The sequence below is a fragment of the Ammospiza caudacuta genome, chromosome 1, assembly GCF_027887145.1.
Source record: "Ammospiza caudacuta isolate bAmmCau1 chromosome 1, bAmmCau1.pri, whole genome shotgun sequence".
Lineage (NCBI taxonomy): Eukaryota > Metazoa > Chordata > Aves > Passeriformes > Passerellidae > Ammospiza > Ammospiza caudacuta.
This window is the reverse complement of record NC_080593.1, coordinates 105,648,563-105,673,424: the sequence shown is the minus strand read 5'-3', so window position 1 is coordinate 105,673,424 and position 24,862 is coordinate 105,648,563. Positions and strand designations below refer to the sequence as shown.

The 24,862-nt window shown below is 41.5% G+C and overlaps 1 protein-coding gene across 1 annotated transcript in view; it reads right to left on the bottom strand.

Annotated features, from left to right (window-relative positions):
* Nucleotides 1-438: 438 nt before the first annotated feature.
* The window catches only part of DLGAP1 (DLG associated protein 1), a 136,473-nt gene continuing 112,049 nt past the window's right edge, over nucleotides 439-24,862 (bottom strand). Inside the window, exons 6-10 of the mRNA XM_058803335.1 lie at nucleotides 24,214-24,305; nucleotides 15,355-15,773; nucleotides 6,130-6,221; nucleotides 4,132-4,284; nucleotides 439-1,293 (exon numbers count right to left, since the gene is read on the bottom strand). Coding sequence (XP_058659318.1) covers nucleotides 1,084-1,293; nucleotides 4,132-4,284; nucleotides 6,130-6,221; nucleotides 15,355-15,773; nucleotides 24,214-24,305 — 966 coding nt within the window. The 3' untranslated portion in view covers nucleotides 439-1,083. The remainder of the gene's footprint in view (nucleotides 1,294-4,131; nucleotides 4,285-6,129; nucleotides 6,222-15,354; nucleotides 15,774-24,213; nucleotides 24,306-24,862) is intronic.

Here is a 24,862-nt window from a genome sequence, read left to right as displayed (position 1 = left end):
TTTTTTTCTTTTTTTTTTTACCAATATAATCCATACAATACAATACAAGAGGAATTGACAATACAGTACAATTTTAAAAATTCTTAATACTTGGACAAGAAAATCCTTCTTTTATATTATCTCTTCAACTGTCATTGCTTCTTATTTCCTTCCTTTTTACTCTTTTATTGCCTTTCAAAATAGATTATTTCCCTGGAAGATCGAATTTACAATCTTCTGCTGATTGAAATGTTTAAGTAGTGATTGATGAAATAAAAATGAGGCAGTTTGTGCAGCTGTGAGTGTGCAGGTATCTTTCCACAGGATCTTTTTATATCCCTCACCATCTCATCTGAGGGATATACTTCCACCTTTTCACCTGCCAGAGCTGTGGGGTTTCTTTTGGTCCCCCCCTCCCCGCTCCCACCCCAGCTCCCTCCCCTTGTGTGACTCCTTAATTCAGGTGAAGATGTGATTTGGAGGTTTAGAATAAAGTGCGCCATCTGCTTTAAAAAGAAAAAACAGTAATAAAAAGAAGGGAATCCGAGTCATAGCTCCTTTCATCTTTTGTGAGGAAGACGGCAGAGTCCGAAAGGATCACCCTGCATGACTGAAAATACCAAAGTCCCCTACAGTTTGATATTGCTGTACACTGGGTAACAGACTAGCTTTAGATCAACTAAAGATCATGAGTAAGTTAAATGGAGCATCTACTGTACAGGTGCGTGGGTGTGTGGAAGTCTGAGTGCTGCGTTTATTTGTTCCAAACAGAAAAGAAAAAAGGATCGTGCTCGTTTACATGAGGCAAAGTGGCAGCATCAGTACATGTGACAAAGCATCGTGATGACATGGGTGAACCTTCAGAAAGCAAGGGTGATTAGAGGACATCTCTCGGAGGACCGACAACTACGCCACGGCAGTGGAGTTCACTGGGAGCATCGGGGCAGCTGCGTACAGAGAGAGGGGAGGGGGAGAGTAGGGACAGAGAGCGAGAGAGAGAGGAGGAGGTACAAATACTTCGTGGTGACCTTGAGCAGGAGCCTAGAGGGGCAGATTATACATGAGGCTTGTCTTGCCAGATAGAGTCCTCCCGGCTGGATCCCTTCATAGCCTGGTCTGGGCTTCGGGGATGTATATCTCAATGCTTTCGGCGCTCTCGGTAGCTGAGTTCTGGCGAACCGACGCAGCGCGCTTGGCAGCCATCAGCCGTTTCCGGGCCTCCTGACGCTGCGAGCTTTCCAGAGAGCGTTCTCGTATGAGTGGCACCTGACCTTTCGATGGCTTCTTTGGCACTGGAGGAGGGACCCTTCTCTCCTGATCAAAGCAGAAGGTTAATGGCATTATACAGCTTCTCAGGGAAAGGCGGGAAAAACTAGGATATATCAGTAGTTAGAACACACATTTTACCTAAGGTTTGTTAGCTCTTATCTGCCTTTCTGTCTTCAGTCAACTGCCTTTTGTGCTCAAGGGTTCATAACCATGGGGCAAGGGCAAAGGGGAGGGGAGGGCCGGCCGCCGTGCTACTCCTCCTCGGGACGGTGCTGCCGGGGCCGGGGCCCCCACCGCTACCTGCTTAGTGCCACGGACTAGGAAAGAGACCGACCTCCCGCCACCGGGGCAGCCGGGAGGGAACGCTGCTCTCGGCAGAGGAACTCTGGAGAGCCCCAGCTCCCGGGCCACCCTCTTCTATCCGTGCATAGCGCTAGGTGCTCCTGCAACACCGAGGTGCCATGGCTTTGGCATTCCCAAGTGCAGATGGGAGCTAGCTGTCTGCAGCTGGTGCATCAGAATAAGTAGTTTTAAAAAAAACACACCACATGTTTATGTATCTACTTCGTAACAATTTAGTGACTGCTCAAAAATCCCATGCTCAGGGTCTTGCTTTGCAAGCTCATGAACTCTGGCCTTGAGCTAAATAGGCATGAAGCTACATTCAGCTAGAAATAGAAAATCTGGTAGGAAAAACTTAAAAACCGTTAAGAGAACATGCATTAATCATCATGGTGGCAGCTAGCTCCAGATATGTGACCAACAAGGAGGGCTTTTATGTATATCCTGGTGCATGTACACACACACACACATAAAAAACCAAAAACAGGAAAAAAAACCCACAAAAAAAACCCAACCAAAAAAACCCCTCTGAGAAGGATCTCATAAAAGAAAAGTGTATTCAGAACTGAATTTCAGGCGTCCACAAAGACTTTGTCAAGTTAATTAGATTGTCTTTTAAGTTACATCCCCTTCCAACTGTGAACACGGTCTCTGAGCGAAGGGATTTTATCACACTACAAAGGTCCCATTCTGCCCTTTCGTTTTCTCTCATGCTGCTCACAACAGCTTCCATGGCTCAAAATATAAAGGTGCTTAGTTACACTTATTCATACTTTGCTTTTTCTCTCCATCCAAGGATTAATCTATGCTGCTTAAAAAGGGCCCAGTGGCAAAGGCTAAAGGCAAATATCAATTCCACAGAAAGTTTTTTCTTCCTTTTTTTTTAAAAATCCTTTTTAAGAAAGGAGACAATCTGTTTCATCTAAAATCATAGACAAATGCTGTTGAAACAGGAACACAGTGTAATTCTTTAAAATCTTTATCTTCCTACTACAGGTCCCTTTCTTCAGCACTACTTAACTTCCTTTAAACTGCTATAGTCTTCTTTTTGTTGGAAACTCTTTGAAATGTTTTTCAGAAGCAAAGAAAAGGCACATTTTTTTTGAAAGCTCTCATTTCTTACTGCTACAATTGCAAACACTCAGCCTACCCACTTTACTGTAAAAGCTAATGAAAGACCATATACCAGCATTTCTGTGCATGCATGTTTGGCAGTTTTAACTTCCTTTTCTGATAGATACTGGAAAAAAAAAAGAAGATAAGAAAATGACTTGCCTTCAGTACCTTGGGCTAGGAAAACACATCCCCATTCATTCCCCTACAAAACACACTAGGTGTGCACAAATGGTGTGAACATGGCACTCCTAAGTCAGGAATGAATATTTAGTCTTGATTGGAGGAGGAGGAGGAATAGTGGTACCAGCACTGCCTGTACAAGCTTCCTGCTGCAAGATTAACGGGGTTTGATATTATTATGGTTATTTGTCCAAAAGAACACACGACTTTGGTCATCGGCAGCCAGCTGACCTTAAGTTGAGGTAGCCAGGACTCCTGTCTGAGCCACTGTACCTGTAAATTGTGCTCCCCCTCCTTCTGGTGACCCTACCTGTTGGCTGTGTTCATTGCTATCAGACCAGTCACAGCGGAAATTCAGCCACCAAATTACATACCTACAGCAGCGCGACATTAGACTCTTGGTTCCTCTAGGAATGGGTCTGTGCCCTAAGGATTTTCTGAAACATTTGTGTATTTTGGCTCACACAAGTGCTGTTTGTCTTGAGGTGGATAGTGAGGAGAAAAAAAAAGGCGATGGTGCCAAATGAGAATGTAATGTGAAATGTGACTTACACTTGGATGTGATATTTTTTAATGATGACAGAGGAAGACTACATTTACCAAAAAAAAAAAAGAAAAAAGGGAAAAAATCCCCACCAAAGCTCCAGATGACTTTATGCTACCTCAGGTAAACAACAATACCAGGAAAGTGAATGTGTTTGTGAAATCACCCTTTTAAAAAAAGCCCAAAATAAATAAAAAACAAACAAATGGACATAAAATTGTAATTTTTTCATGTAACATTTTGGAAGGCATATTTTTGATATTGCTGTTTGTAACCTGGCTACCAAAGTCAGCGATGGTTACAGTGCTTCCCTGGTTTTTTCAGTAACACAACCTAGAACTCTTGCTGTATGCAATAATATGAACCGTAAATGTGATTTATTTAATTTTAAGAATCAATATATAAGGCAGTTCCTTCCAACGATTGATCATCTAATATGATTAAATGTAAAGCTTAACAAAGTACCACATTCCCATCATCCGATTCACAAAGACAGATTTGGTTTAAAAATATGCCTGAAACATATTACAGATAAGATCCCAGATGATTATTATGTAAACATTGTTATTACAATGAAATTAATTTGATATGAGCTTCATTTCACATTTTTAACGTCAACGCTGTAACACAGAGGCCTATTTAATCTGTCCAGTATTTGTGCAGGGTTTTAAATGAAGCATACAAAATCTACAGTGTTCTACCTTCTTGTCATGAGGATCCATCTGTTTCCAATTATTGGCCTTTAACTGATGAAGTTCATCAAATTTCATACTAATATTTTCTATGGACAACTGCAGCATATCCCAAAACCCTGCTAAATCCTGGGAGGTCGGCCGTGGATGTGCATTAGGATTCTGTGTAACACAAGAAAAAAACATGTTTGCTTTAGTATTTCTTAATGTAAAGAATTCATGCAAATGGTTACAAATCTGGCTAGCAAAGCAGTTTGAGCAGATCCAAGTGATGGATGAGACCCAGAGAGAGGAGCAAAGCAAAGCATTACTTACTGGTGGGTTTTATTTTGAGGAATCTGGCTCGGCGTTGAGCTGTGTGCCCTGCAAACACCCACTCACCAAAGGCAGCAGGTTCCCCCACAGACTCAGGGTAAAGGGCCCCTGTGGCAGGATCTGCCTAGGGATGTTCCTGGGCACAGCTGGTGGCAATCCTATCTGCACTGAAATGAATTGCCATCCTCCTCTTCACTTTCATGAGGAAGGACTCCCCACCATGCTCACACTTGTAAAAAAGAGTGATACATGTGCAAATACTGATATACCATTTTTTGAACACTTTTTCTGCACTCTGAGAATGTAAGGTTTACAAAAATACACTAAGTGATATTTTCTCTTAGAGACCTCAGGCCAATTTCTTCCTTTTTTTTTCTGCTTGTCAAGAATAACTTGTGCTGGGTGAAAAGCTCAGAAGACTGCATGCAGAAGCACAGTAAACCCATTTTTACAGGCAGATTTTTGGGAAGAATGAAACTGGGACACAGGTGGGGAGCATTGCTTTGTGTGTACAAGCTCATCAGCCCAAGCATTGCTCAGAAGTGTATCTGGACAGTCAGCATCTTCAGCACGGCTTGGGCCAGACCCAATAAATCCTGTCCCTTAAGTGCACCCCAGCTCTGAACACTTTTTGCATGCAGTGAGAGTACCCAAAACCTAATCCCTGCTCCACTGGCAAGGCTTGTATGAGGGAAGGCTTTCCACAGGATTTGTCCCTATAAGCTGGTTCCCAGCTGAAACTGTTTAATTAAAATGAGATGTTGCATGCACACACTTCAAGCATGTTTTTTTATAAATGCTGAGGAGTTTCTACATCAGTCAGCAAGTCTTTGTGGGTGCTGTGGCCTTGTCAGACTACACTGATATATTGTTATTAATTTTGTTGTTAATAAATAAAGAAATAAATTATTAGTAGCACCTTGCATGATGTTTTACATGGCTCAGGTTTTACTCTGCCTTTAGTTTTCTTCCTCTTCAGAAGCAATAAACCCAAAAGAGTCAGTTGGTTGCCCTATAAAATTTCTATTTGTGCTTTTCACAGTCACACTGACAAAGGATTTTGGTAGGATGATTATACCATGAAAGGTGCAATTATTGAAAACAATAAAGTATATATTTTTAGAGTCATAAGGAGACCAGAGATTACACTTTTATTCCTAGTTTTTCAGAGCTTGACTCTAGCAGGTTGCACAGTTGTAGGCTGTTATTTGCACAAAGATGTGCAAGCAGAAGGCTTTTTCAGTTTTTATATTAAGAATTGGAAGTCTTAGTAAGACAGAGCCAATTTCTGTTGCATTTTTCCACCGAGGCAGATTTTAGTTTGGAGCTTGTTTCTTAGGAGCACCTGGGAAAGCTCAGCTTTGGAGATTTCTGATCCACCCTTAAAGACTTTAAGGTGTTTTACCCATCCGTGTGCCCATGAACTCAATGATCAAGGGACAGATCCTTGCTCCTCTAAAGTCAGTAGCAGAGCCTCAGTGATTATTCACTTGAACCTTTTTGCCTTTATTATGAGGGTCTCAAGCTATTGTGAAACTCATGCTGACTCTGACAAATCTGAGTTACTCCCAAATTCATATCAGGGCCTTTACTGGAAAAATTGCCATGTTAGAAAATCAGTTTAGTTTATGTAGGATTATTCACAGGGTTAGTAAAAGGCACACATTAGTATCTAGCAGAAAAATTACATACCAGGTTTTCTTCACAAAGTTCTCTGAACTGGTAAAATTTCTGAGCCATGAGAAGCTGGGCACTGCCCACTGCAGTTCGAATTTTCCCTAGAACTGAGAGAAAAAGAAGAGTAAGTCACAATGCTTTCTTTGCTGCAGGCAAGTAAAAGCCTATAAAAAGAGAGGAGAAAGCTGTGCAGCAGTCAGCTCTGGCTTTCAAAAGGTATGTTATCTTTCAGCCACAAAAAGAGAAAAGTTGATAAGTCTAAGGTCAGATCTCCATGAGGCAAAAAATATGTAAAAGGTTGCTGCACCTTACTCTCAGTGGGACCAGTTGTAACCAGTTGTAATGACAGTGTAAACGTGGCTAATCCAAAGCTTCTGCAGGCTGTATAGAAAGCTCACCAGAAATGTCACCACTCGTATCACTATGACCCAGGCTCAGGCTTTGAATACAAACCCAGCTCCCTGCACAAGGACATGCAGCTCTCAAACTCTGTTTGCTTCTCCACCTCACTTAGCAACTCAGGCCTCATTGTCAGGTGTAGCTGAGTGTTGCTCGACCAGAGCCCCAGAAAGGGGATGATTGTTTTACTGCACGCCAATGAATCTCATCTGGACCTTCTGAGTACTTTCCATGAGCACAACCCAAGGCTGCTTCTGCCTTTGAATTCAAATGCCCAGGAGTCCTTCAGGGAGCAATGGCACCCTGGCCTCTCCTCCTTGCTGCTGATTTGGAGGGAGGTGTCAGAGTCCATGTGCAGCTGGCTGAGGACTCCTTTGTACAGACAGCTGGGTACTTATGGCCCCTTTGCGGTGACCGAGTGCTGTGAAGGGCTGCAGTGAACCAGAAGACAGCCCATAGTAAATGCCTCTGAATAAAGCAGGAGCTCACACTGTTTTGGTTGCATTCAGACACTGGGATTTTACAGCAGTAGTTGGGAATACACTGCCCAAAACCGAGCCACAGACTGGTGCATTCAGGGGCTCCCTGGGGAGTTCTGGTCCGGGGGAGACTCTGTGTGTGTGTACCTGTACACGTGTGTGAACACATGTGTATGTGTGTACCTTTGTGTGTGTGAATAAAGAAGTAAGAATGCAGAAACAGCGAAAAGGCTGACATGGCCACAGCTGGCAGTAAGACAGTGAATCCAGAAAACAAGAGTGTGAATTTAGGGACTGCTGAGGGAAAGAATTGATGCTCTGAGGAAGATAGCAGCCACCGATTTGTTTGAGATTTCCAATGCTCAGAAAAAACACCAAAAATGTCTTTAAAAAAAACAGGTTGGCATTACAGATTTGTCTGACTCCTTCATGAATTTTCTCTCTCAGCTGAAACAACTTATTATGCCCAATTCTCTGGTTAACAAGTGATTAAACAACTAATTTAAATGAATTTTTAAAATATTACCACTTCCTTAATGAAAAACATGAATGGCAGCCACTGTGTCACAGTTCTCGCTATCATTTCTACTCAGAGATACACGTATTGTCCCAGTCCTCAAACAGACACAGCAACTTTTCTGTGACAAGTTTACAGCCTGGATATAAGAGACAGGTGAAGGAGGAATGGGGAAAACAAACAGATGAAGTGGCCAGCTCCAGGTGAGTGAATTGCTGGTGGAGCCTAGAGGAAATACTAGTCCTAAGCTGCCATCTTCTGCACCATCCCTTGGGCACAGTCACTTTTCGCATGAAAGTTAAGACAGCATTAACAGAGCTCCCCTGGGAAAATATTGTGAAGTATTTTGATGTACCACAATGAAAAATAAACAAACAAACACATACATACATAAATACATACATGCAACTTTGCGATAACCCCTTAACAAGATTTTTAGCATTTCATTGGTCCTGTGACTGGCTGCAGTGCTGGCTACCAGAATGCCACCATGCAGTGCTTGGTAAGAGAAAGGCCTCTCCAAGGGTTTGAGTAGCCACATGCTAAGCAGACTGGCACCAATACTTGTGATAAACTGAAACTCGATACACACTTATATGAAATCTGTGTTCTCCTCCTTCAAGGCAAATGGATTTTCCTTCACCAGCCTCAAAGCTCACTTCTCAAGGCTATTGAAGGAAAAGTGGGATGTGGAGTTCATTTATACTTCAGACATACAAAGTGGAGAAAAAGTGGGAGGGAAGAGAGTCTTTTCACATTTTTTTCTGAACCTATAGGAGAGAGCTCTGTGAACACACACAGAGCCCAGACTTTCATTTTGTTCCCAGAACTCAGCTCAGCACTGCCAGGAAATAGCCGTGAGCTGGAAGATTCACTAAGCAGAATATTTTCAGCATATTGCGCAGGGAGTTTTGCACACAACTCTAATTATTGTTAGCAAGGCTTGCGTGTCTAATTCTATGCGCACAGCGCTGAAAATGGACCCCTTGGTGTGTCTAGTCATTTATGCAACCCAATATGCAAACCACTCAACTGAAAGGACTTTTCAATAGTAGGAGGAGCTACTCCGAGAGCTTTCATGTGGTTCCCATTGTTATGAAAACTCTTCCCACTGAGTATATTTGGGAACAGCTGCCTCATCTGGAGTTCGGCCACTCTGACGCTTCCCAAGACTTGAGAAGGGGAGAAAAAAGTCTCTCAACTTCTTGGGATTAAAAAAAAAGAAAAAAAAAAGGATAAAAAAAGGTGATCTTTTCCTGGAAACCTGCACCAAATGATTTGGAAATCACATCCCAAGCATGAAGAAATGTATATACAACTTGTTGATGATGGATGGTAATGTGCCTCTTTCTTTTGGGGAAGAAGAGCTTAATATTCAGAGATCTCAGCAGAGGGAAAAGGAAGTCCTTGTCCTTGGCTGCCTAGTGACTGGCTATTTGCCTAAAAACCATCATCCCAGCTGACTGCGGGATGCATGCTGATGCTGTTCTCTATTGTTGCCACTTCTGCTGTGGCTGTGGCTGTATCTAGTCAAGTGTCACTGATTCCTCACCCCTCAAAAGCAAGGGGTCTGTTAATGTGCAACTGGTCAACAACCAACTCTGTCACGGAAGTTAGGGGAGAAAAAAAGACAAAACACAAAGCATACAAAAAGCTGAAAGGAATGTCTCTAGAAGACACAAAGCCTTATCAATAGCCTAAGTTTTGTTTCCAAACCCATGCTGCTTTTAGTGTTTCAAGGCACAGTGCTCATTTTGCTTACTCAGACAAAATCTTTGGTGCCCCACAGAAAGGCCAAGGTGTACTGAAAAATCAAAAGCAAAAATAGACCAATAGATTTTCTTAGAAGAAAAGCCTGCAAGGTTTGAAGCCAAATACCAAGAAAATAAATGGAATTACAAAGATAATACTCAAAACAAATCAGAAAAGAATCAGAGTAATCTTTAACAGCAAGGGAGATGGGGTGCAGGAGGAAAAACACATAAACATTCAAATTGCTGTGTTCAGCTAATAGGATACAAAGAAAACATATAAAACCAAGCAACAAAAAATCCCAACCCATCAAGATGCAATCATAATGGATTTAAACACCTATATAATGTTATTCATATCTGCTTTCTGTTCCATACAGGACTATACAGCACACTCAGCACTGTTGGATCTGAATGCCTTCCAGTAATGCATTAAGCAACATTATTAACATCCATCATATGCTTTGCTGTCACCTCTTCCCCAGAGGGAGAAGTGTGTGTACTGCAGTGTTTTGTTTTAATAGTTTGAATTTTTCCCTTTTTTTTTTTTTTCTCCCTTCTTGCTTTGACCTATCTTCCTTGTAAATCCGGTTCTCTCCTGTGACATTTCTTAAGACATGGACAATTATGTCTATTCTTGAAGAACTTACAGCTATTTTGATGGAATTCAGCTACTGTGGAATGCCTCCTCACTATTACTAATCTTATCTAGGAATCACAGAATATTATTCTAGGACAGATACATGACAGTGAATATCCTTGTGTCATTAATTCCCCAACATGTTCTTATTTTAAAACATTCTTGAAAATAGACTTGGACTGTTTGCTGTTCAAGCAGTAAGTTCTTGCTTCTCTTGGTTCTAAGAATTGCACAGGACCTGTTTTGAAATTGTGGAGCTCTATTTGTTTCCCTCTTCCATGTCTTCATTGGAAAAGAAATAGGAAAACAACAAAAAAAAAAAGAATTGTGAACACAAGCAGAAAAAATAGTTATTGTCATCTGCTCTAACTAGGAAGATGACTCTGTGTATAATAAGGATAACAAAATATAAGAAAATAACAAAACCCACATGAAGTGATGTGAAAAGTAATCACATAGAGAAACCAGGGGAGTTTTGAGAAGGGACAGCACTATTTGGCCTTAAAACCCCAACTGATGTATTTGCATTTGAACTTTGACAGGCCTCAGGGTCTAACAAGTGACAAAGGAGGCACTTTACGACTCCTGACTATCAAATGCCCTTAACGTGAAAACACCTGGTTGATAGGCAGGGCCCAGGCTAGGGAAGGGAATACCGGGACTTGCTCATTGCCCCAGGAGCAAGTGGCAGGAACAATAGCTGAAATTACAGGGACACAGCCTGACATTTGCGTTGCAGATGTTGGCTGGGCACTATGCATATGAAGCAATCCTGCCACAGAGCTGTCACAATCCATTTCCAAGCCAGGATGGACCAGCATTTTAGCCTATTCATGTTGACAGAGCTACATTTAAATAACGCCAAGTATGACAAAAGCCAGGAAATTCAAACTTAAAGCTACTGCTCAGGTCTTAAGCTCAGCTGTTAAGGAGAAAACAGCCAAATGGAACAAACTAGGGAAGGAGCAGTCCTTTCTTTGAGTCATATATACTTACAGGAGTGATCTCATTGAAAGTAATAAGGCTGTCTGCATGAGCAAATGCTTCTCATTTGGATTAAAGCAGTTTCCATGTGTTCTCTGACTTACTTGGCTTTTATTAGCACATTTAATGTTTTTTTTTTTCCCTAACTAGATCGTTTCCTTGCTTGTGGATTTCACTTTTTGCCTTGCTAGCCTCTGGGCACTGGTAGGGCTTTCCTTGCTGGCTTTCCTTTGAGAAACCCTCGTGTAGGGAGAAGTCCCTACTGGGGACAAAAGAAAACCAGAACAAGAAAAGGATGAGTTGGGCATATGGCCAGAGGCACGTAGCCAGGGGGATTCCAGCAGGACTCGGCCACATGTCAGGCTGGTGACCATCCCTCTGCACGGCTGTCCCAGCCCACGGCAGGATGAGGCTGTCTCACTCCTCGGAGCACCAGAGGCTGGGATTGCTTGGAGAAGCCCTGCAGAGGAATGGTTTTCCATGCTTATGGCTGAGTGTGAGCTCATGGGTCTCTTTTATTTTGCCATGCACAACTATCATGAAAAATGTACCTTTTCCTAAACTTTATTCTCTTGCATCTAACCTTTACTTTTTGTGTTTTCTTTTGAAACAATTGAAACAAACCAAAACAGCAGACAGTGTGTAAGCATTGCATAATTTGTCAGAACCGAATGAATTTGTAGAGGCTCTGGTTCTGAGCAGTGAGGTTCCTGCAGATTTGAGGTCGACCTTTATTCACACACTAGCCCAGAGGGCTACTGTATACACACAGGAGAATTATAATGACAGGTCTTGTGAGAGCCTTGGTTTTCTGTTTTACTTTTTACATGATTTGGCCTGGCTTTTCTCACCACTAAACCCACATTACACCTGACTTGTGGTGAATCAGGCCTGCTGTTTGCTTCTGATGGTTATCTTTACACCAAAGCCACAGTACAACCTCATGTGAAAGAGAAACTTCTGGAGAGGGGGCAGGGGAAGCTTTATGATTCTTCCAAGAATGTCAATATGAACAACGGCAAAAAGCCCCACCAAAGACAGGCCAAGGCCATAGGAATATGCTCCCGTGCCCACCCCTGCTGGGAAAAAAAAATGGTCGGAGCTGTGCAGGGAGCCAGGTCTGATGGTGCTAATTTTGTATGTAAACGGTGACAATAGAGGTCTGAGCCAAAAGTCACCAACAGCTGTGGTGAGGCTCTGCCTATTTGAAATTTTACAGGGGAGAGGTAGGAGGAGCAAGCAGATGGTTGAGGAAAAAAACAAAAAAAAAGTCAACAGTTGATTTCACTTGAGGCCTGATCCAAAGCGTCAATCAAGTCTCACAAGGTGTTTAGCCTCAGATGTGTAACATCTTTTCTTTTTTTTATGAGAGCCCTAGAGTTTGTAGCCAACTTCCCTGTAACTGCAAAATACACTGAAATCACATCAAGTATGTTAGCTTGAAGTGTGATTGGTGTTCATCTGCCTGTCACACAAGCTGCAGCTTTATCAGAAAATTATTTCAGATAGAACCAGAATATACTATCCAATAAATAATTCATGGCAGAATGGAAGCCACATTTCTCTCTATATTGGCATTTCATTGTGCAGCCGCTGAACCACAGCTTGTTTTTATACAGAGCAGCAGACTCCATTTCCCAGCTAGAAACATTCAATCCCATCTGGTAGATCCATTCCCAGCTAGATAATACCCTACGTATCTATGTAACATACAAGCTACTGTCAAACAGCAGCGAGCCGTCTCCCCGAGACAGCTGTTCCGCACAAGGGCCGCATTGTCTGGAGGAAGCGCGGATCGTTTTACGGGGAGCGCCGGGGGGATGAGCCCTCTGTCAGCTGCCATGGCATCGAGAAAACCTCGCTCATCACACGTTCTCCTTATTTTGTTATCTGGCCAAACACATGCTGGGCATGTCAGGTTGGAAACAAAGGATGCATTCCCCGCTTTGGTTATGTTTCATTAGGGAAAGCAAAGCAAACGCACCTCTTCTGCTCCTTTCCTCTCTCTCTGTAAAGTGTAGAGATGTATGAAAAAGATGTTTTTTCGTGGCAGGGTTTGTAACAACCAGGCTTTTGTTCCTGGCACTGCTGAGCGGGCAGAGTGGCCCCGGCCATATGCTTTTCCTTGGCACCAGGTAGAGCGGGACGTGCTGGGGCACAGCAGAAAGCCCTGCACAGCCTCCGTGGGAGGCAGCTGCCACGTGCCACGGCAGCTGACAACGTCACACCGAAATAAGGACTGCCACAGAGGCCACCAAACCCAGGTGACCCTTCTCCTCCTGCCACTTCCAGTCATCACGAGAAGCACCAGGACACATGCCGGGTGTGTTGTGAGGGGGCATTGGGATTAGCTAGCCTAACTATTCCTTTATCTTCCTCATAACTGACCCCTCCCACTGATTGCCCAAAGAGCCCTTTAAAACTGTCATATATCAAAGACACCAAGACATTGAGAGAAAATTCTGTACAGATAGGCATTTTTTGCATCTATCAGGCTCATAAAATTCACTTCATGTTCTTTTCCTACAACTTTATTGGTGCACCAACTACCTTGGTGCACAAATATAATATTTATAGGTTTTTCCAGTATTATCAGTTCATAGAATGACAGAATAGTTTGGGTTAGAGAGGACCTTTAAAATCATCTAGTTTCAGCTCCATTGCCTTGGGCAAGGACACCTTCCCCCAGACAACATTGCCCAAAGCTCATCCATCTTGAACCCTTGTCTTTGAACCCTTCCTTGTCCTTCATGTCCTTGAACCTTTCCAGGAATGGGGCATCCTCAACTTCCCTGGGCAACACTGTTCCAGTGCCTCACCACCCTCATCATAGAATATGTTTTCCTTATGTCCTCAGTTGTTATGACTTATAAAAGTTGTGTGTTTCCTGTTTGTTAAGTGTTCACACTTCTTTTTCAATCTAAAATCTTATTGTTCACAAGGTTTATTTCTTCATACTACAGAAACAACAGAAACTCTTTTATTCTGATCTATGTTCAAAGAGATTTTTGAATGCATTGATGATGTGAGTTGAAAATGAGATTCAAAAATTCTAGAACTTGGGAAATCTGGATCTGCTTTTAAGGTCAAACATTCCATATGTTTTCTTCAGAAGAAACTGTTAGCCTATTGTATAACATAAATTTTATATAAATATAAAACCTTTACATATCTTAAAATTCAGGTTATCTTATACGTGCCATTAAAATAAATTTCTAGTTGCTTACAATTTTGTCAAACTTTGACTATCTAGATCCTACCTTTTCATTCACTGGGTTGAATGGAAAGTTCCAGCAGAAACAGCTTGTGCATTTCTAAGAATTTTTTTCCAGTATTAATTTCTTTCAAAAATCAAAACCTTTACCTTTTCAAAGAATTCAAACATCTCTCTTCTTGAGAGGAAAGGTTAAAAATTTTTAAGAAGCAATTCTGTAGCTGAAGTAATAGTCCTTGCTTTGGTAGTAGCTAATTTGGGAGTTGGAAAAATATTACTTTTATATCCAGGAAAATATGCTTAGGCATGTCTAAATTATAAAAACCTGAATTCTCTATAAGCAGCTGCCTCTTAGTGTTTCCCAGAAGCTCACTTCTAAAACTTGAAACAGCCTTATTTGCAAGGAGCATTTTCACAGATTTACCTCTGTCTAAAGTTCACAGCTAACAATAGTACTGTTCCTTGTAAGAGAAATAAATGGAAAAAACCCTTCTATTTTTACTGGGAGAAAAAATTCTGGACTGGGAAACACATGCTCAGCCCTTCTGCCCTAATTAGAGTAAACAAATAAGATGTGAACTACTCAGCCCTCGACCCTTCTGGGTAATGAAGGTTTACTGGACAGTCCTGTTACTTTACAGGTAGGTTAATGTAGCTGACAGTGGTGACAACTGAGATGTAGTTTGCATGTGTGTGGTTTTTTATCTGTGTGAAGAACTTCTTTTATTGGGATGATCAAAGCAAATGAGAACTGCAAAGGAGATGTAGGGAGGCTGGAGAGGGAAAGAGAGAGAGAGAGGACAATTTGGAAGCATAACTGCAATCTCTTTCAGTAGGGAGAAACATCTAAATACTCTTATGCCAGTCACCATCTGAGAAGTCAACTGAAATATGAATTTAATTAAAAGGAACTACAGTCTGTTAAACTGTATTCTAAAGTTATGAGAAGTGATTTCAAACAGAAGAGTTAAGAAATAGTAATACTACAAGATCCCTAACCACACTCTCCTAATTATCTGCTGAACTATGCAAACCCAAAAACGAATACCACTGGAGTTTCAGAAGCACCGAGCATTTGCATTCCCTGTCAGCTTTAATAACGATTATGATATACATACATACAGTCCTTCTGAGAATCACAACCATAGCTTCATTAGCTAAGTAAGAAAGGGTACAATACAGAATTCACTGGAGTGAATTTGACCTATATTAAATACTTCTTTGCAGTTGCAATATTACTGTGTGTGGTTACTTACTGTCCTCAGGTAAGTTGTTTTCCCGTTCTTCTCTCTCCATTTGTTGGCACCACCCCTCCATACGATCTCTCTCTGCCTGAAGTAGCTTCAGAAACCAGTGGCCATCTCGTGGGCACACTGACCTTTGAACAGCTTCCAGAGGATCTTCAGTAATAGAGTCAATCCATGGGTCAGGAGGAGGTAAAATGGATGGATCAAAATCTGTGTCAAAGTCATCATCCACTGCACATGCATGGTAATGGTTTCCTGACCCTTGTATGCTAACGGTAGAGGTGCTTGCATCTCGGGAAAACTGTCTTGATATTTGTCCAGAACATGTATTGTCCTCTTGAGGGTCGATTATTTCAAAGTTCTCATGGAAATCCAGGTCTGCTTGCACAGCTGTTGTTACACTATTAGACCGTGTAAACCTGCGAAAGCTTTGGAGAGCACAAACAGAAAATGTTTAGAAAGTTTTTTCTAAGCAATTCAGCATGGAAGGACTTACTAAGATTCTGCCACTCTTCCTAAGACTGGCAGTCACACCTCTCAGTGCTACACTCGGGTGGTTTTTTTTTTCTTGAAATGATCAGCATAAGCTTTTTTTCTCATTGCAAGCAAACAAACAAGCATCTCTCTTTTTCCATGCAAACTCACTGTTTATTGAGACAAGGACCTCTAATTGTTATGTGATTTAACAAAGCCAGAGGCCAGCCCAAGAGAGAGATACCAGTGCCAGCAGCTCAGGATTTTAGGTTACTGATTAATGAAAAGTTAAAGGGGCCCAATTTTCAGAAGTGGTTTATCTTTCAAATTTTTAAACTCACACCCACTCACACATACAAACTCACAAGCCACATTAAAAAATCATACATGTGAAATCAGTAACATACTAATACCAATGAGTCTACTACATATGTAATATTATACATTCCATTTATACAAAATTACTTTTAACTCAGATAAATATTTTTATTGCTTCTTCATGACTATATATCTGCCATCTCTAACAATTTCAGTGCCCATTGCCAGTGTCCAGACATTCTATTTTTCACATTCAAGCTTCAGTTTCAAAATGATCTCTTTTTCACCAAAGCTAGCACTCTCCTGCCTGTGTTACTCTCCTTGTGATGGCTGCTCTCCTGTAGGCAGCTGCATGTCACCTTGCAGAGCTCCCCTGTGTTGGGGCATCTGAGGGCAAAGGCATGAGCAGGGGAGAGAGGAGGTTTGGGGGGTTGAGTTGGATGGGTTTTCTTTACGTAAACAGCACTTCGGATTCTGCAGTCTGAGGCATCTGACTGAAAAGGCTGACAGAGGAGGAGCACAGAGAAGTATAAGGAGTGAAAGACAAGGAATGAGGAATGTTGTTGCAGGAGGTGGTAATGAGAGCCCATTTGATAGCAGTGAATTGTGGAGGTATGAGTGGAAAACAAGTGAGGCAGACTGCTGTCTTGCCTCATGATGAAAAAGAAGGTAGAACCATAAAGCACAGATGTTCCTCAAATCAGTAATGTTTAGGGTTCAAGATGAACAGTTTTGAACTGAATAGGGACAGATTCCTCTCTCTTCTTCTTACAAATCCAGGATGGCTGTGCACTCATGCAGCCAGTAGTTATTTTCCAATTTGTTCTCAATCTCACATCTACACTTGAAACTAGTGTTAGGACCCATTACTCTGTGATATTTTGGCTGTTTTGCCATTGCCAGTTCTGTTTTCAGTTTGCACTCAAGCAGCAGTGAAAATGCTGAAGAGATGGAGGAACTGGATGCTGGGCACCATTTCACTTCCCTTCTTTTATATTCCACCTTCCACCGAAGAACAATAGCCAAATAGACAAGTACAACTGACAGCAAAATGTCATCAAGTGTGCTTACTTGCTGGTGAAGGAGCAGATGGAAGGATGCTGAGGGAGGATTTAATGTCCTATATACCTGGTGCATCCAGATAGCTCAGGAGAACTGTAGTGGACTTCAAGGGGGATTGTAATTGGTCCTGCTCATAGAAGAAATTAATGGCTGTTGATCTGGGGCTTTGAGTGGAGTAGAGGAAAGCAAAACTGGAGTTGAGAAAGGTCCTCCAATAAAAAAAAAACCACAAAACCCATGATGTTAATTTGAGCCTTCTTCTGCAGAGGAAGAAGGCTCAAATTAACATTTCAGCCATATCAGTCCCAGGAAAACTTTAATAATAGATTGTATACATATTTTTTTTTAATAATCAGAAGCATTTTAACAAAGTGCCTGATGCTTGCATTCTTTCATAACAGATGTTAAATCATACAAAAGTCATGGTTGTGCCACTGTGGTTGTGCATGATATGCATGAGCAAACTGAAAAATAAAGAGTGTGCAGAATCTCCAGCTTGATAGTATTTATCCTTTGGAAAGCAGAAAAAGCATTTTGTTATGGACTGATACAGCAGAAAAAGTTAGAAAGGGAGGAAAAAGGTCACTGGGGAGGTGGAATTCCTTCCACAGGAGAAAAGGTTTAGAAAACATGGCTGAGCAGAAGACTATGGGAGATCTATGAAATTCTGACTAGAGGATGTGTCACCATTTCTCTGAGTGCAATAACTGTGGGAGGAAGGCAGCCAGTTGCAAGGTTTAGAGGTCTAAAGATCTACATCTAATGAAAGGAAGTACTTCTTCACACAATGTGTGAATAAATTGCCACGGAATCCTGGAAAAAGCAAAGGTAAAAATAGGTTCAAAGAGAACTTGATCAAATTCACAGGAAGAGCCATTACACATCTCATATTTGGCTTAGGAAGTTCCTGAACAACAGAATACTAAATTAGGAATGTCTACTGGGAGAAGTAGTGCTTAGTTCACAGACTTTATACACTCTCCTTTACACTTTTCCTAAGTATCTGCTATAGGCCCCTGGCAGAGAAAAGCTGTCATACTGGTATGAGTGATTAGAGAGACACTAGCATTAGGCTTACATTACATTGAAAATCTATTGTGAACCCAATCCATGTTAGTTTTTTTTTTTTTTTTAAATTGCTTTAATTTGACCACCAACCTCACAAATCCCTTATCTGCACTGAGGTATACAAACACACAGAACACACACACAACACACACACAAAAACATGTGTGCCCACACAGGCACATGCTGACTGAGGATTTCTTTTTAGTCATTTAGCCAGGGTTCACTGACAGCCAAGGCATTAGTACACAGTGTACTTTTCCACACCTTCCATAGCACCGGTGAGAAAAGCAAATGCCTTAGTCCAGGCTTGATCCTCTCCATGTTCCTGCCTCCATGTCACAGCCACCTTCTGCTTTCTCTGGTGCCCTAGACTCTGACACTCCTCTCTTTCAGATGACCACTTGTGTTTTCAGTTAACACCCTGGCTTTTCAGTGTAGGCCAAAACCCAAATGTGAAAGCATCAAAGTCTGCTTGACAGGAGGATGTATTGCTGGAGGCTCTACATTTCAAAGCTTTCAGGAGTGTGCTCTTACTGGGTTCAGTATGAGCTAGTACCACCAAACCCAGACTCTGCTGAACAAATGAAATAGAATGACCTACTTTTTTTGCCTTTGTTTTATCTATATAATAGTATGCTACAGGTTTGCATGACAGTTTCTTGGCACTGGATTATGTAACTTATCTGTCTTCAAAAGAAAAACAACTTGGCAATAGAATATAGCATCAGTTCAAAATTAAAAAAAAAAAACTTCCAAAGAAATGTATTTTGAATAAAATGGAAATGTAGGAAGGCACTTACTATCTGCCTGCCTCCAACTCATCTGTAAAAAATGCCTAATAGATGGTAATTTTAGTCTCTGACACAGCTTCCTCACTCACTTCCAGGATGTTTTACTCCTACAAAGTACCATTTGTGTTCCACATGAGCCTTTTTTTGCTTTGCTCTCAGTTAAAACTCCATACTGGAGGAGAGCTGTTGAAGCTAATGATAAAGTTTTTGCAACTTCTACCATATAAAACATTCACAAGTTTACCTAAAAAAAAAAGGGGAAAGGTTCAAAACAGAGGTTTGCTTCTTCTTCTGCTTTCAGGCTTGGTCCTTTTGTACTCAGTTGTGCCCTGCAGGCACAAGGTGTAATAATTACATCTTCAGAGAACTGCAGCAGATATTTGGCCTAGGGTGCAGAAAGCCATGAAACCTCAGACTGGATAAACCAGTATGGAGAACAACAGAATGATGTGTTTTGAACAACAACATGGTCACTTGTTGGCATTCAACTCTCAGTTTCTAAGTCTTTGGCTTTCTTTTGCAAAACATGTTTGCAATTCAACTTAGATAATTCCTTCCTTAAAAAAACTTCAAACCCAAAATTCCAGAAAAGATCTGAATTTCAAACCAACTGATGCATGGTCAATCTCACAGGTATTTAGGTTAAACTCAGCCTTACTTTACCCACTGACTGTCCTCCTCTTTGGTGGTGGGCTTCTCTGCTAAGGTTGCAGCTGCTGTCAGCAGAAGAAAACAAACTGCAGAAGGAGTTAGCAGATAGGGTACATGTTTCTAATGGCAGGAACAATATTCCTGCTCCAACCCCATTCCTTGCAGCTGCTCATCTTTGTTCATCACATTGTTTTAAGCTAGTTGGTTTAATTGTTTTTTCCCAACTCTTGGTCTTTTCATTGCAGAGCAGAGATGCTGGCTGGAGCACTCAGCCTCCCTCCAGGGCTTGGTCTGGTGCAGGGGGGCTATTGCCAGCCAGCAGGGTGTGATCAGAAATTCATGGCCAGTTCTGCCAAGGCAGCAGCCCACCAGCTGGTTAGGAGCCACCAGGGCTGTAAGCATTCCCTCCACTCATGGGCAGCTGTGGCCAGAGAAGGAGATTGGCCCAAAAAGATTTGCCTTTTGTGGACCAGAGCAGGAGCTCCTCCGCCAAGCATGCACAGGTTGGGAGGTGATGTGGGGAATGAGTCCCACCAGGGACTGGCCAGAGGAATGGGTGTGGGTTGCAAGGGACATTTAAAGGTCATCTAGTCCAACTACCCTGCAATGGGCAGGGACATCTTCAACTAGATCAGGCTGCTCCAAGCCCTGTTCGGCCTGACCTTGAGTGTTTCCAGGGATGGGACACCTACGACCTTCAGAACTGCCCACTGGAATGGCTTCCACCATGGAGAACAGAGATAGCCAGAAAATGCTGCTGACAAAAGCCATGCAAGTAGTTCACAGAATCACAGAATATTCTTAGTTGCAAGAGACCCCAAAGGATCATCAAGTCCAACTCTTAGCCCTGCACAGGACATCCCCCAAATGTCATATCATGTACTTTCTGCTTAGCTTACCCAAAACATAGACTTGAAAGGTCTACTCTAAATAGTACAGTGTTGAGAAGTTTGAGTTAGAGTTAGGGAAGAACAGCAAAATCTGAGTATTTTTTCTTGGACAGTAAGTAACCAAACTCAAACACCTACAGGAAAAAACCAGAAAAATATGAGTTTATATAGTAACAAAATCCATAGATGTGAGGTTTTTTTTTTTCCTGAAGGACACAGCACAGGGTTTTTGATTATTTGCTTTATGTCACCATATTGCTATTTCAAATTATTCCACTTTATACCATTATCAAGAGGTGTACTTTGTGTATCTTGTGGTAAGACATACTTTTGTGCATCAAGATATGGGGGCACCTTCCTTGGTGCCCCAGAAACCAGAGAAGAGGAAGAACGACCATCTGTCTACTGCAGTCTCCTATGGCAGTGTTCTTCCTCCAGAAACTACCATTGTTTCAGTATTCAAAGATTCTTGTGATGGTAAATCAGGTACAATTAACAGCTGATGGTACATGTAGAAGGATGAGTGAGACCATTTTGGAGGTGAGAATGTAATGGGAGGAGATCTTGGGGCAGGCAAGATAAATTGCAAGAGAGACTAAAACTGATTACAGAGCCATGGGACTGAAAACTCCTTGTTCAAGAAGAATGCATGCTAATTGTTATTGGCAGAATAAATTATTTCTTTTTTTTCTGCTTCAGTAGAACTGGTTGACTTTTAACAACTCAATTATCTTCTCTAAGTGAGGAGGGTGGTCCCTTGAGGTCAAGAAGAAGTTACATGTAGAAATAAAGGACAGAAATTGGACAGAAAAGCAGAAATGGACAGAAATTGAAGTACCCTGAGATTGCATGCTTGAGTTTCATTAGGTACAATTTTCAAAACTGCCCTGGAAGGAAAAAGGGAACAACATTTTGGTTAGAGTTTTGTCAGCATCATGGGGAAGGTCAGGTGAGAGATAAAAGATTAACAGCAGTAAGATCATGAGGCTGAAAAAAATGTGTACCAATTTCTCTCCAAGAGAATGACCAGACAGAGTTAATATATAAATGCTAGAAATCACAAAGGTGCTGTTAGGGAATGGGTCTGAAAAATATTATTGAGAACCAGCAGCATAAAAACTGAGGATAAGATAAACAGCAGCAACGGATCCAGTCATAATGTGGTCAGGTAGCAGGAAGCACATTTATCCTTTGAGCAGTACAAGAGGAGGAGGAGGACTGAGGCATTTGTCTTGGCAGGAGGCCTATGAGAAAGTGAAGGGCCAATGAAAGGTCTGAGGCAAGATGGAAGACTGAAGAGAGAGAGCTGTCCTGTGAAGATGCTCTGTTTTTGAATTACTTAGGCCAAGAAATGGAGGCAAACCACTTTGCTTACCTGGTCCAAACACAGAAGAAGGAATATTTAAAAGGACATGAGGAGGTAAGACTCCCTAGTGTGAGAATCACAATTGTATGAGGTGAGGGAAAGGGGAAGGAAAGAGCAGGAAGCCAAAAAGAAGACTGAAAGTTGTGGTAGGCTTTTGGTGCATTAGGCAAAGAGCTTTATTGTTTTGTAACAGTGTAATTAATTGCTTAGACTGTCAAGGAAACATGATCAATTTACTGTATTTATCCTTCCTGCTGTGTCATTCTTCTCATTTTACATGTATTTAGTATTTCTGGAATATTTTTAATGACATTAATTTCTCAAAGATTCAGCTAAAAGGGGCTTTTCTTAGGCTTTGCAGATGTTATGGTGCAGGAACAGTGAAGAATGTACTGTATTTACAATTCTATTCCTGTAACAGATAATCAATACATTGTGCTCTGCTGTGTTGTGGGGAAAAAAAAAAAAAAAAAAGGAGTATGAGTGCCCAGCTGTGATGATAAGCCCTTTGTGTCTTGAGTGCACTCATTTTCTAAGGATTAGGGGCTGTCCTTTATCAGGCAGTTCACTTCTGAAAGTCCATGATAGATTGCTGCTTTCCCCTCTGCTCCAAACAGCAGCAACCTCAACTTTATCAGCAAGGAAACCCCCAAACACTGCTGTCAGTAAGTAATCCAGAAATATTGCTTTCTCAGGGCAGACTCTCACAGGCAAATCTTACCTTTTTCTCTGGAGCAATAAAAACTGCTGTAGAAAGAGGACTTTGGATGTAAGGTATTTACAAACAGCCATTTTTTTCTCTCTTTCTTTGCAGGGAGGGGGAGGGTTGGGCTTTTGGGGTAGTTATTTCCTTTGTGCCCAGGCTGAAGTGAAATGGTCCTTCAGCATCCATTCTAATGTGCTCATTTATCTAGTGCTGGAAGAGTTGAGGGTAAATGGGACTAAGGTCTAACACATAAAGAAATGTTTGCCAGCAAGAGATGTTTTAGCAGGTTAATGAGGAACTTGGTAACAGCCTAGCAGGGTCATTGCAAAATCACATTTCTTTTTGCTGAAATCACTTTAGTCTTTTAAAACCACAGGAAAATGCTTTGCTACTTTGCAGGGAGATTTGGTTGAATTGAAAATGGTGTGGAGACACCTGCTATTTTTGAGTATTTTTAGCATATGTAGGAAAAAATGGTGTGAAAATGGACATCTCCACTGGCTCCTGCAGTCAGCAGGCCAGAAGGGAAGGGGAAAGGGCCTGAATTTTGTCTGCTCAGATTTGCTGCACCCAGTTTTTTTCTGGAGAAATTACAAGGATATCTTCTCTCACTGACAAATCATACTGTACCAAGGTTTTGCCTGTGACACAGGAGGTACTGAGAGTTATCCATTCAAAAGTCACACTGTGCCCAAGTGGCCTGAGAAAAGAGAAGCAAGACTTGTGTGAGCGCTTGGAGTCACAGCAGCACTGGGCAGGCCTGCACACTCAAAGGCAAGGGGAGAGTCTGGCTTTTCTTCAGCAACTGAGTCCAGTTTTGGGAAGGAAATAAGCCTTGCACTTGTGGCCATGCACTCAAAAATTTTATGTGTCCCAAGTGTTATGCTGCCCTGCAATGTACCTGCAAGTTTGTCATCAGAAAAGAAACATGACCCTTTAAGACAGCTGCTCTAGTTTATTTTCTCTTTTCAAATTTTTTTCTTGGAGGATATTTGTTTACTAACTCAGGATATACTGCAGATTGCAGGGAGAACAGAGTTTTACAGGCTTGCTCTGTAATATCAACAATTTTTTTGCAAGGGAGCAATTGTAATGCAGAGATGTCTGGGTGAGATACCTGAGTAAAAGCATTCAGTTTGGCTCTGCCACTACACTGCCACATATGGCTGAAATTATTCTGCTGAAAAACAAGTAAACTTTTCCTCATCAGTTCTATGCTGCTGCAGCCATCCCAATACTAACTGCAACACTGCAACACTGTCCACTGTTTAGGTAGATTTTCTGGGGAAAAAGAGATTATTAAAAGTATATGAGACCTCAAAATATGTGGCACTTCACTTTCATTTTTTTCACTGGTCCTGAAAAATCTTCTCTGAAAAACAAGAGCTACAACAATTATAAGACTCAGCTTTTCAGCTGGGTGATCTAACAATTCATCCAGGAAGCAGGTTTATGTGGTCATGTGTGCAGGAACTAGGGCTCTTAAAAATTAGTTGTGGCATAATTATTTACTTTAGAAAAACAGTATTAACTTTTACTCACCACTTCTCTTCCTCTACTTGAACTCCTATGGACTGGAACTTACTGGTTGCTTTATTATCACCTGGTATGGTGGATTCTTCAGCACCATCAACCTTTAAAAAACCCCAAAACATGACAGGCAATTAGAATGTATTTTAGCAGAGGTATCAGCTGGCTACTTGCAGTTTCTATGCAACTTAACTACTGAGTGTCTGCACACAGAGCTCGTACCATGAGCTCCTTCATCTAGTCAGTTTCTCTGTGGTGTGCTCTTTTCTGATGTTATTAGTGAATATTCATTATTCTTAAATTATAAAGCATTTCTGTAAGACAACATCCAGCCTGCAACATGCACATGGATTTTATCTGGTATTTTATTGAGGCTGGATGTTCACATTTGGTAGAGCACATCTCTGAGCAGCTGTAACTCCAGGTATTGTGCCTCACCATTTGATTTTACCTTATCTGTTTGTGCATGTGTATGTGAACTCATATCAAAATCAGGTGTTTATTTTGTTTAAATGTGAGTGCCTCAAATCAGAGCACTGCAGAGGAAAGATGTTAAGAAAGCAGATATGAGTCTTAGATTCATTTTCTTTACTGCTTCATCTTGCAAACAGGTGGCTCCCAGGAGCACAGGCTGGAACTTAATGCCACATCTCCAGCTCCA